General features: G+C 47.0%; 1 protein-coding gene across 1 annotated transcript in view; it reads right to left on the bottom strand.

The window, feature by feature from the left end:
* Nucleotides 1-13000, bottom strand: part of TOGARAM1 (TOG array regulator of axonemal microtubules 1) — an 871068-nt gene that overhangs the window by 428504 nt on the left and 429564 nt on the right. The window contains exon 10 of the mRNA XM_086937344.1: nt 11259-11437. Coding sequence (XP_086793470.1) covers nt 11259-11437 — 179 coding nt within the window. The remainder of the gene's footprint in view (nt 1-11258; nt 11438-13000) is intronic.

Below are 13000 nucleotides of genomic sequence, written 5' to 3'. Positions count from 1 at the left end.
TAATAAGACCAGATCAATCTGGATTCATACCTGATAGAGCCACCACACATAACACACGCACTCTATTTGCCCTAGCACACTACTTGTTTCCTGACACGAAAGCAGTAGCAGTGTTACTAGATGCTGCTAAGGCGTTCGACACCATAGGATGGTCTTTCATTCAAGCGGTTCTGGTGCGAATGGGGTTTCCCCTGATGTTTCTAGGTTGGATCTCCATGTTATATACAAACCTGTCGGCACGCATCAGAATAAACAGATATATTTCAGAGCCCATTCGAATATGCAGAGGCACAAGGCAGGGCTGTCCGCTCTCGCCGATGCTATTTGCATTAGTCTTGGAACCGCTGGCCTGTAAAATCAGACAACACCATCATTACTCTGCCATACAGATGCCTTCACGCCCAATACACATCTCACTGTATGCTGATGACATGGTGCTATATGTCAAGAACCCGGCACAGCACTTAAACCCGCTGTTGCGGGAGTACATCAAATTCGGGAGCCACTCGGGACTACAAATCAACTGGGACAAATCTCTCATCCTAGCACTAACAGACAGTACGCACCCTACACCCCTGGACTACCCACTAGAGTGGCAAGAGGAACCTACGAAGTACTTAGGGGTGTGGTTTCACAGGGACCCAAAAATAGTCATACGCACTAACTATGGGCGAGTTATAGCGTCCTTGGAAGATAAAATTAAAAGATGGAATAAACTTCCTTTGTCCCTGGCAGACCGGACCGCTATTGTAAAAATGGTACTCCTGCCCAAGTTCCTGTACTTATTCAATAACATACCAATTAAGCCGCCGGCGGCAGTGTTCCGCAATATCAATACTTTGGTGGTTAATTTGCTCTGGGCCGGGAAGCAGGCGAGAATGGAATTACACACTATGACACTCCCATATGCTAGGGGGGGCTTCAAGGTGCCAGATTTCTATCTTTACTACTTGTGCGCTCAGGTGCAATTCACGCATTACTGGCACCACGAAATACCCTTCTTGACGCACGTGGCGGTGGAGGCAGGGGACACAGATCCAATATCACTAGCAAACATACTACTGCACAAACGCCCCAGGCTACATGACCATGACATCAACACTGTAGACACTACCACGGAGGCCTGGAGACTGATGGGTAAGGCGGCTAATGCTCTGCCACTGTACGCACCGGCGCTTCCACTGGCTCACACCCAGATATCACAGTTACACAAGAAAAGGTTGGCATGGATCTGCTGAAATGGGCAGGTATAGACAAAATGGGCGACCTTTATCTCAATGGGGTCTTCCAAATGTTAGACAAACTGCAATACATCAGCAACCCGTCCCTCCTTTTCAGCTTCAACTACTATAGGCTACAGAGAGCACTTAAGGGACTTTACCCAGCACAACCAGAGGAACCGACACCACTCGCACCACTGCAACTCCTGCTCACCACACCCACAGCCTCTCACCTGGTGTCTAAATTATACACAAGCTTGCAAGGCGCCATAGGGGGTAACACTGACAAGGCTAGGGACAGGTGGAGTGCGGGTTTGGAGACACCCCTCACTGATGAAGAGTGGGCATCTACGTGCATGCTTACCGACATATTAACACCGAATGGTAATTTGAGAATCATTCATTATAAATACCTGCATCAGGTGTATTATACGCCTCAGAGACTATACAACTATGGGTTGAGAGAGGACTCCAAGTGCAGCAGATGTCAACAGGATAGTGCGGATTTCATGCATCTGGCTTGGCACTGTCGCAAGGTGGCGGGCTATTGGGAACAAGTGATGCAGACGTTGAATGAAATGTTGGGCTCTTCCTTGAGATGTGAAGCCAAAATTTGCCTTTTGGGTATTGTGCCACAGCTGAGAGCACGGAGGCGTAAGTTCTGCGCAGTAGCGCTATTACTGGCCAAGCGGAGGGTGTCCCTACACTGGAACAGTAGAAGGGACCGGTGGTTAAAAGCTGGTTAGAAGACATGGCGTACTGTCAAGATACACTGACCACATATGAGGAGGAACTGCCGATCAGATCTCGGCCCAAGGATGTTATGGTTGTAGGCGAATCACGTGTAATGTATTTTCTTATGTGACAAGTGCAATAAGCCTCTTACACCCCAAAAAAATTTAAAAAAAATAAATAAAATAAATAAAGGTGCGGAAAGGTGTTCAACGATGTGAGAAGCAAACCATGACACAATCTTATCCAAAAGGCTTGTGTATACAGACTTGGTGGAGGGACGCCTGGCTGCCAGAATAACATCACAGACTTCAGGCAGAAGGTCAAAAGCCTACAAGTGTCGCTGCTCAATCTCCATCCATGCAGGTGGAGGGTGAGCTGGTTCGGGTGCAGAAACCTGCCCTGTTGCTGCAACAGAAAATGCTCCTGAAGAGGCAACCTGACTGTGGAGGACAAATGGTCCTGCTCAACAGCTCGGAATACCAGATTCTCGCTGTTCAATCCGGAGCCACAAGAATGACTTGGTCTAGGTCATTCCTGATCTTCTAGATAACTCTGGGCAGGAGTGGTATTGGAAGAAAGGCGCACAGGAGACCAGAGCTCCACTCGAGAAAAAAAGTGTCTCCGAGTCAAGCGTGCAAAACTGCTGACATTGTGCATTCTCTGCAGTGGCGAACAGTTCAAACCAAGGTTCTCCCCACTGCAAGAGACTATGCACCACATCAGGAAGGAGACACCATTCGTGATCTGCTAGGAATCTCTGGCTAGTTTGACTAATATGGTGTTCAGAGATCCCACCAGATGTTGAACCACCAGTAAAATTCCCCAATTTTCCAGCCATGACCAGAGGCAAAGGGCCTCTTGACACAGGAACAATGACCCCATCCCTGCCCAGTTTGTTGCAGTACCAGCGGGTATAGAACACCTGCACCAGCCTTCACTTGATCAAAGGAAGAAAGGCTTTTAATGCCAAATAAATAACCACAGGATGTAACAGCTTTATGTGAAGCTCGGACTCCGCCAGAGCTCAGAGTCTTTTGATCTCGACCACTCTCAAATGGCCGCCACAGGCCAGGAGTGACGCATGTGTCACTACCGTTAGATCTGGTTGGGGAAGGAAGAGGAGTCTGCCGCTGACCCAGTCATGGTATGTTATCCAACACTGCAGGTCTTTTGCAGCTCCCTCTGAGGTCCAGACCATGTCGGAGAGATTCCACTGATGTGCGCCAACTGGGCCTTCAGTTCCCAATGCAGAGCCTGCATATGCCAGTGGGCATGTGTCAACATCAGGATGCAGATGGTAATGAGGCGCAAAAGCCTCAGTCTCACCGAAATCCAGGACAGAGGCTGAAACATGCGTCCAGCACAGCTTTGATGACAGGGATGTTGATAGTGAACTCCAGCAAGTGCAGGAAGTTTGCCGTAGTCTGAAGTTAGGTGACTACTGCCTGGGTGGGCCTGCCTTCAACAGCCAGTCGTCAAGGTAGGGAAAGACTGAAATCCCCGACCTCCGTAGACGAGCTGCGGCTACCGGCATCACACTGGTGAACACCCGACGGGCGCTGGTAAGGCCGAAACGTGGAATAACAAACTGAAAGTGCTCTTGACCCATCATGGACCACAGATAGCGTCTGTAGCCCGCAAGACGGGGATGTGGGAATATGAGTCCTGCAAGTCCAACACTACTATCCAGGCTCACAGTTCTCTACACAACATATACTTATTAAGGTGCAAAAGGAGAAACTCTAACTTAGTTAAAGTTCTATGGGGACTCCTTAAGAGCAAGGTGTTGACGCAGTCGCGTTTCAGCCAGATGTCCTAGGCTTCATCAGGACACGAGTACTAAGGCGTACAGCCCGGCTGATAGAAGTCTTAGAGGGACTCACCCCCACCAACGGACGGCTGCTGTTGCCAGTGAGGACCGTGCAGTAACTGAGCCTGCCGTTCCCGGACCCCGCTGATTTAGAGTAGGCGGATACATATGCGTGATTTGAAACGAGGACCGAGACCACAAGATTTGATGTATATGTGGTGTGACTACTCAGAGAGATACATAGTTGCCCGAGCAGACGTAGTGCAGACCCCTCCATTGGTGGGGGTGGGTCCCTCTAAGACTTCTACCAGCCGGGCTGTACGCCTTAGTACCCATGTTCTGATGAAGCCTAAGACATCTCCTTTTGCACCTTAATAAGTATATGTTGTGTAGAGAAGTTAGTTCTCAGGTGCACAGTGTGGAACTACCTATTTGCAATGTATTTCATTCGAAGCTAGGAGTGGATACGGTCATAAGTTGTGTATTTTTTTCTTTTTTAGGGTACATTTTCTTGATAGATTGTAGCACTTGTTTAGTTTATGTATGTGATTTGTATATATTGTTTATGCTGTAATGTTGTATATATATTGTGTTCTTTATTATTTTCTCACTGAGCCACTCGTGCTGTTCCCGTATATGTCTATATGAATTAGTGTATACAAATGTCATTAATAATCTGCAGGCAACAAGATAATTAATAATTTCTTGTTTGCAATAAAAAATTTGATTAATCCCTTTAGTACCCCGTGTTCTACTTTTTCATCCTTGGATGTTCCCTGTTCAGGTACGGGAGGGTTAGGTGGGCAGAACCCCTAACCATTTTTTCTAGTACAGAGGTTTGGAGGCAGCGGCAAACCAAGCCAGTGTCGGGTGAGGTGTCCAACCCAATGGACTCACCCAGTTCTTCAAACCAGTTGTCTTGTTCCTTAACTGGTTCATCCACATAAGGGTGCATAGACCCTTTCAAAACGTCTCCCTGACCAGGTCTATCCATTAAATAAGGCACTGGCTCCGCTCAAGGAAGAATGTCCTCAGCCGCCATCCAGTGTGGCGTCAATGTTAGAGTCAGGAATGACAATGGGGATGGCACCGTCTAGGGGCATCAGCACTAGAGCTGGTGCAGAGGTATGTCTTTATGTCCTTGACGGCTCTGCTCCTTATCTTGTGAGGGATCCCCAGGGGCCAAAGACACAGAGGGCGAACCTGCCGGTGTGGTTCGAGTAGGGTTCATCCTGTGCTTGTGGGACCCGAGCCGCCTAAAGATGAGAGGCATAGTGTAAAACAAATCTTTTAATTGGGCCGGGATTGCTCTGGCAAAATCGGAGAAGTGAAGAGCAGAACCAGGATCAGGCTAGGATCAGGCTTCCTCGTCTTATCGTATTACTTAGATGGGCATGGTAAAGTCGAAGAGCATTTGGACTTCTTCAAATTGTGTTTGTCGCACTTACTCGACTTCTCCGATGACTCTGAATGCAATATGAACGTCTGAAGGGGCTCCACGTACAGTCCTGAGACATCCCATGTGAAAAGGAACTTGTGCCTCGCAGAGTCGCCGACAACGGGCAGCAAGGAGTTTTGACGGATTGCTACCGCAGTGCCTTGGGGTCTATGTCTTGGCAGTCTTCACATGCCTTAGGGTCCTGTACCGGCTCCAGGAACCACAAACATTCCAAGTGGGGATCTGTCACCAATATCTGTCTAGGACAGGCCCCACATGGTTGCAAACCAGCTGGTTTATTTGGTGACATCCTCACACCAGGAGATGAAAAATCTTGTAAAGAGTCGACAAAAGGTAAAAAAAAGACAAGTAAAAAAAATGACTGAGGGATAGCTCAGATAAGCTCTATCTGGTGCAGAAAAGAAAACAGACTGTCAGCGTGCCATGGTGGCACCTGCATAGGTACTGTGCAAGCCACTTCTGGCACGGATAATGCAGACAACGTGGAGCTGAAAAACGCCACCTACTGGCAACCCAGAGGTACTGCTTGAAAATCTTCTGGATCCAGTCTGACGCCAGGGGATATTCTAATGTAAAAAATCTGCGGCTAGACGTCTCCATCAGATAGAGCTCATGGGGCACACACCCCAGTGACCCTGTTGGAGTTCAGCACTGTATATCCTGCCTAGAGATCTGCCCTGCAACTGCACCTAGCTAAAGTTAAAACAGATGACTGAGCAAGCAAGACCTTCTACCTGGCAAAGAACTGAACTCATTATTCATCCAAATGTGTTATGCCTCCTCCCTTCAGTGAAGAAGCCCAGGAAAATGTCTTGAAATACAATACTTTGCCTGGGTGGTTGGTGAAAATGCACTCAAATTTAGCATACGTTGTGAGGGCGTGTCTGCTTCCCACTAACTAATCCACCCCATTTCTCCAAAGTACTGGACCGTTAATCTTAGTACCTTGAAATCACTTTGATCTTTACAAGGAATCAATCATGCAAAAAAAGACTTGACATCAAGGAAAGAACCTAGGGCTGCTGTTCCCTTCAAGACTGGAACTAAGCGAAAGACCACAGACAAGGTGAAGATGCTACTATGTACTGACTCAAGCATGAGTAGCTGGACTACACCTAGAGTCGATTAGGTAACTCTGACCCTCAGGACAAGCCAATGGAATAAAATTTGCATTAAAGACTTGTGGAGAGAAACTGCAGAGGAGTCATGAGTGTATGCAGCCCAGTTCATGTGGAACCAAGACCAAAATTATCATGTGCATCAAATGAAGGTCAAAAATATTACTGAGATAATGAAGGACTGCACTTACTAGTGAACCAGCACTGACTCTTAACCTGCCACTTGTAGACTTGCCACACAGTCCCCAGTAGTGGGAAGTGGTGTAGAGGGAATGTGACCTCAAGAGGGCATTACAACACTTTCTGACTTTATTGCCTACTCATATCTCCAAATCTGAAGTCTGAGAACATCAATGGTCTCTCCCCTTTCATTTTAGGAATCTTGAACAACCCTCATTGAGTAGTCACTTTGAACATCTCTCTACAACTTTTGGTTCTCCTGTTGTAGTTCCGAGTATCTGTGTCACTCAATCAAAAAACCGTGGATGCTCCTGCTCTCCAGTAGGTGTTTCTGGTTACTTGGCAATATCTGTAATATTGAAATCATTACAGAGACAGGTTGGCTCAAGAATACAGGTGCTAAGGGACTTTAACACCCCTTCTTGCCAACCACAGGGTGACATTCTTTGTTGCTATTACTAAATGAACTTAAGTTAATTGGGGACAGTTCGAAGTTCACATCCAGTTCAGAGCTTGTGCTGGGCATTTAAACAATGTCAGTTAAAACCTCACCGCCCCTCTTCCACCATTTGCCAGTGAAGCATGGAGGATCCAGTATACTGGACACCCCGTTCACCAAGAGAGGCTGTTGAGTGTCTTATGCAAACAATTACAACCATTTGAATGGTTGGGGATTCCCAGTTCACTTCAGAGAAGATAGAGCAGACAGAGAAGATAGAGCTGAGCTCTTGAGGCGGAAGCCGAGAGCGTTTTTTACCTAATTTTAAAAATGTACTAATGCATTGATTGTCACTTTAACCTGTTGCACTTGGCACTTACTTAGCTCCGGTTGTGCTCGCGCAGTGGATCTAGCGCTGCCGCGGCCCCCAGAGCAAACAATCTCTTCCTGCCGCCATCTCGGCGAGGACGGAGGCCACGCACCCTTCTGAGGCCACGCCCCCCGACGCCGCCCCTCCACACCTATAAATTATGTGCATCTTTCGGACGCGCAGCGGGCGCGCCAAAGGTAAGCCAGTCTGCGCCAGGCCGGGCCCTAGGGCAAGCCACGCTGGCCATCTCATCTCATACTCGTCACAATCTCTCAGAGAGCTACATCATCTTGCCCCCCCGCTGTCTCCTAATACCAACTGCCGTATACACACAGCCGGCCTTACGCGCCCTGCTCTACACCCTCCATGCGGAAGCACACCTTCAGTCAAACCGACCAGGAACGCTACCTCCATCAGGGTGTCATATTTGAACACCCGTTCTCTAGTAAAACACTATGAGCACATTTTCATCCTGTTGTCTAATAACAACCCTGACATACTCCTGCTTACGGAAACATGGTTAACGTCAGAGTCCCTCCCAGATATTTTGGCGGCCCTCCCCCCTGACTATTACATTCTCCATGCCGATCGCCCCGGTGAGCGGCCTGGGGGTGGGGTGGCATCCATCATATCTAAGCGCCTGAACTCTATTTCTTCTTATTCCCTCCCCCTTCCTGAAGTGGACAACTTACTTATTAGCGTGGAAACTGACACCGGTGCCCTTACTTTCCTCCTCTTATACCGGCCTCCACATCCTATGCAATCCTTTTCTACCATCTTGAGCGAACAGCTGTCCAATCTATTAACGCAGCACTCCAGTTTCGCCCTTTTCGGAGACCTAAACTATTGGTTCAATGACACCAATGCCGGTCCCCATGCTATAGAGCTCTTTGAGACTCTCAACAGTGTGAACCTTACCCAACAGGTCACCCGATCCACCCATATAAAGGGCCATATCCTGGACCAGATCTGGACCTGTAATCTGGCTTTGTCCCAGCCAGCTATATCCCCCTGTGTCTAGTCAGACCACTATTTAGTTGACACTTCCATCACTGTTGTCGGCCGGATTCTTGCTCCTCTAATGGCTGGTGGCTCCTCACGAAAAAGGAGCACATATGACTCCCAGGGCTTCCTCACGACCCTGGCCGACACCCGTCCAGTCTTTAATCCCACTGATAGCATTGACGGAATAGAAAACAACATCGGATCCTGGCTGAAGTCGGCCAGCGACCACTTTGCCCCCCTAATCAAATTCCCCCGCACTAGGCATCACAACTCCCACAGTTGGTTCTCTGATGACCTCAAGCAACCCAAATTAAAAACGCGCCAGTTGGAACGAATCTAGAGACGCGATTATTCCAACTCAGACAGGCAGTCTTACATGGCTGCGCGCAGAGAATACAAAACTGCCATTACCCTAGCCAAATCGGAACACTATTCCAATAGGATCTCGTCTCCGGTCAACAAATCAAAGGAGGTGTTCAAAGTCATGAATGAACTTACCACAGACCACAGAACTCTCCCAGCCCAGACCCCCAGTCAAGAGGCATGCGACACTCTCAACCTCTTCTTTGTGGAAAAGATCATAAAAATTAAAAACTCTATCCCTCCCCTACCCGAGCCATACCCATCGGACACCTCCTCTAATAACCCCCTGACCCTTACTACCGTCCCTGCTCTGAACCCTATCTCATTAGCGGAACTCGCTACTCGTGTTAAATCTGGCTCCCCTAATGACTGCTGTCCGCCATCTGTCTTGCGGAATATCTACCTTAATCTACATGATTGTATTCTACCCCTGCTGAATGGTTCACTCAGCAGTGGCATCGTTCCTAGCTCCCTCAAGGAAGCCATTCTAGTGCCCCTCCTCAAGAAACCTGGCGCCGACCCCGTGGGACCATCCAATTATCGTCCCATCTCCCTCCTTCCTTACTTTTCCAAATTAATGGAGGCCCACGTCACCCGATGTCTGTCAAATTTTATCGAATCCTCTTGCCACCTTGAGCCCAATCAAGCCGGCTTCAGACCCGCCCACTCTACTGAGGCCGTCATTCTGGCAGTCCTGGACACACTTAGGAGCAACGCGGATGCGGGGATCCCCCAAGCCCTCGTACTCCTGGACCTGTCAGCCGCGTTCGACACTGTGGACCATAACATCCTTCTCCACCGTGTCGGACAGGCAGGCATCCAGGGTACCGCTCTTAAGTGGGTCGAGTCCTACCTGACTAGAAGAACACAGGCTGTCCGCCTGGGCCCCTATACCGCAACAAAAACCCCCACGACCTGCGGAGTCCCTCAGGGCTCCTCACTTTCACCGCTTCTGTTCAACCTATACCTCCGGCCCTTGATCCACTCACTTCAGAAATGGGACATTATTGTCTACAACTATGCCGACGACTTACAGATTGTCTTCCCTCTCAATTCACCTCATGCTATCAATACGTTTCACCCAGTCATGATCCACATCCAACATTGGATGAACCAGAATCAACTGAAGCTAAACCCCGTGAAAACTGAGCTCCTCCTCCCTGGACTCAGCCATGCTCACTGGGGTCCGCAGTTCTGGCCCTCTGAGCTAGGCCCCCCCCCAGTCCCGGTCAAATCAGTGAAGAGTCTGGGAGTGATTATCGACACCGAATTGTCCCTCAAAGCTCAAGTGGGTGCGGTAATTTCATCTTGTATGTACCAGCTCCGGAAGATCCGCAAAGTTCGCCACTTACTTCCGCCCGTCGCACTTACCCAAGTTGTCATCTCACTTGTACTTTCCCGTCTGGACTTTTCCAACTCCCTCTGCTACAGTCTCCCACAATCCCTGTTGCACCGCCTTCAGGTTGTCCAGAACCAAGCGGCCCGCCTCATTCATAAAACCCCCAGATGGCAATCCGCAAAACCTCTACTTCACAGACTGCACTGGCTACCAATAGGCCAAAGGGCAGCTTTCAAGGTGGCCTGCCTCATATTCAAAGCCCTCCACTGCTCCGGTCCCCCGTTTCTCAAATCTCTAATCATTCCTCATCGACCAATGCGCAACCTCAGATCAGCCCACCGTCATCTGCTAGTCGCCCCCAAAGCTAAAACCAAGAAATTCGGTGGTCGTCGCTTCTCCCACCTGGCCCCCGGGCTTTGGAATCTCCTCCCTCTCTCCATCAAATCCACCCCTTCCCTCCTGAACTTCAGAAAATCGCTTAAAACTCACCTCTTCCCTCCCCTTGGTTAAAACTCCGCCACTCACGCTTCACCCTCACTCACTCTGTCTTAAAGCGCCAGGAAGCCTTTGGTGTTAGCGCGCTATATAAATTGCACTTAAGTTAAGATAAGATAAGCGAGGCAGGATTATGGAGTTTGACTGGGGTAGAGCAGCAATGCCTCAGTACAATTATCCAACTTCCTTGAGCTGAAGGCTGTGAAGAAACTAGTACAAGTGACAGATGCATCATAGCCCGTCGAGATATATTGCAGTCCCGTTTAACATCTAAATTAGAATGCAGTAACTGAAAGCAGCAGTAACCAGAAATTACCAAAGGAGGTTTTAATTCTGCTGACTGTTTTGTGATCTATCCCCAAAGTGTAACACTGTCCACAGACACATGTTAACTAGAATACAGTGGCAAACACTATAAATTGCAGAATAATGTTTGAGGAGCCACATCAGCCCTATGAAGGGATAGACCTTTGTTACTTATAAAATTCCTTATTTTTAACTGGCTCTACAGCACATTAGCTTAGGGAGGACACTATTACATTTTCTTAACCCGTGGCCTCCCTCATTAACCTGCCAGTGACAGAAGCACTATTCGCTTAGCCCTGAAAGCGTAAGCACAGCAAAAACAAAATAGAACGATATAATGTACATGTTTACGAAAATGTTCACTATGAATGTAATTGCATGTGATGCTTATTATCTTTCATTCAATAAAATATGCTTACATCTTTTTCACTCTCAAGTCCACTGTAATGAGCTGGGCCACTCTGATGAACTGCTCTTCCATAGATTCCTGAAAGAGGCTCAATAGTTGGCTTGACTGACAACAGATCTCCAGTTTCTATAGAGGAAGTCACAATTTGGTTGTAGGGCAACGAAGGAGAGGGTGGACTACCAAAAACCCCTGCAAGAGATTTGTCACAGAATGAACAATACATGTAAAGATTTAAAAAGCCTGCATTTCTTATTGTATTGAGTGAGCAACAGAAAAAGCAAATATATTGAAACGTTAAGTACAACTTATCAGAGTACTTGGCTTGTAGTTCACAACTCCATGTACTGGCACCCAGTGTAACCTGCACCACAACTGAGTTTTTTGAGAGTCAGAAGAAAGGGGTAGTAATGGGTAGCACACCCAAATAGCATTGTTGACCAATCCTCCCTAGTCACATTCTAGTGAAGATCAATATCATGAGCAGCCCAAAGTAATTATGTTAACAAGTACCTTTAGTTAAGGTTTGTTCTATTTTATCGTACCATCACATATTGCTAGGCTTTGTTAAACACTGTGACATGCATCCCTCCAAAAGAGTGAAGGCAAGACGCAAAACATATTTGTGACATTTAAGTGGCAAAATACAGTTGTAGCGTAACCCATGATCAGTAAGCAGAGGTGTAACATAAATAAGAGTAACTTGGGTAATATTCTCATGCCATCCTTTAGCAAAGGTGTTACCATGCCATTGTCTCTGTCTTTTCACACCGACTGGGATATTTTAGAAAAAAGATACACTTAAAAGCACAATTCCCACTTAAGTTGGTTACAAAGTCATAGGCTTTCAAGGGGATTTAAATTATTTCACAGATTGTAAAGCACCCTGTTCCTTCCTAGGGATGTTGGGAGCTCATTTGCTTCAAGGCGTGTTGAGCCATATTCTGGCAAAATAGCATACTTTAAGAATAATGTCCAGCAGAGATGGACTAATCTTACAGGCTCATACAGCAGTGCTACGCCCAAGTTTCAAAAACTCTCCTAGCACAATCAGAATTCAAGGGTACAGTTTGAGGCTTCGTACAGCAATGGTGAGGTCACAGAAAGTTTTATCAATATGGATGATAAAAATCCTCCACAAAATGGATTAAAACATCCATACCAAAAGTGCTCTTGGCATGAAGCAAACAATATCAGCAGTGAGTCTCAAGTTCAGCTTGAATTATTATTATTTTTTTTTTTTAAATTTAATTCAATGTTTGGTCCTAAAAAATGCACATATGTTCCTATACAATACCAGCCTTGTGTATATAGCTTTAAAGGGCCTGTTTCTCTGTCCATCTTAGTGTCCTCACATTTCAAGTCCAGAAAACTAAGATGGTAGGGCTTTATATCCTAGTATACTGTTCACTTTATGCTTTCTCTGCTATAAGCTCATAAAAATGTATCTAGCTAATGGTAGGGTTTGTTAGGATCTGTGCCATGCCGAGCAGTAAAGCAATACCTTGAACTGATAATGTTGACCACTTTTCACAAAGTGTAGCTAGTGGCGATGAGTGTGATGAATGGATATGTGGAAGTATTCTTTGATATGGAAGATGCACCAAGAAAATATTGGAGTGAACAAATTGAGTCCATCAATCTTCTTTATTCAAAACACATGTTAAAACCGGCACACAGCAAACGAGTTTCGTTCCTTGTGCAGCGTTGGTGTGTGCCGGTTTTAACATGTGTTTTGAATAAAGAAGATTGATG

Source organism: Lissotriton vulgaris, chromosome 9 (genome assembly GCF_964263255.1).
Source record: "Lissotriton vulgaris chromosome 9, aLisVul1.2, whole genome shotgun sequence".
Classification (NCBI taxonomy): domain Eukaryota; kingdom Metazoa; phylum Chordata; class Amphibia; order Caudata; family Salamandridae; genus Lissotriton; species Lissotriton vulgaris.
Note: the sequence above shows the minus strand (reverse complement) of the source record. Positions and strands in the feature narration are given on the sequence as shown.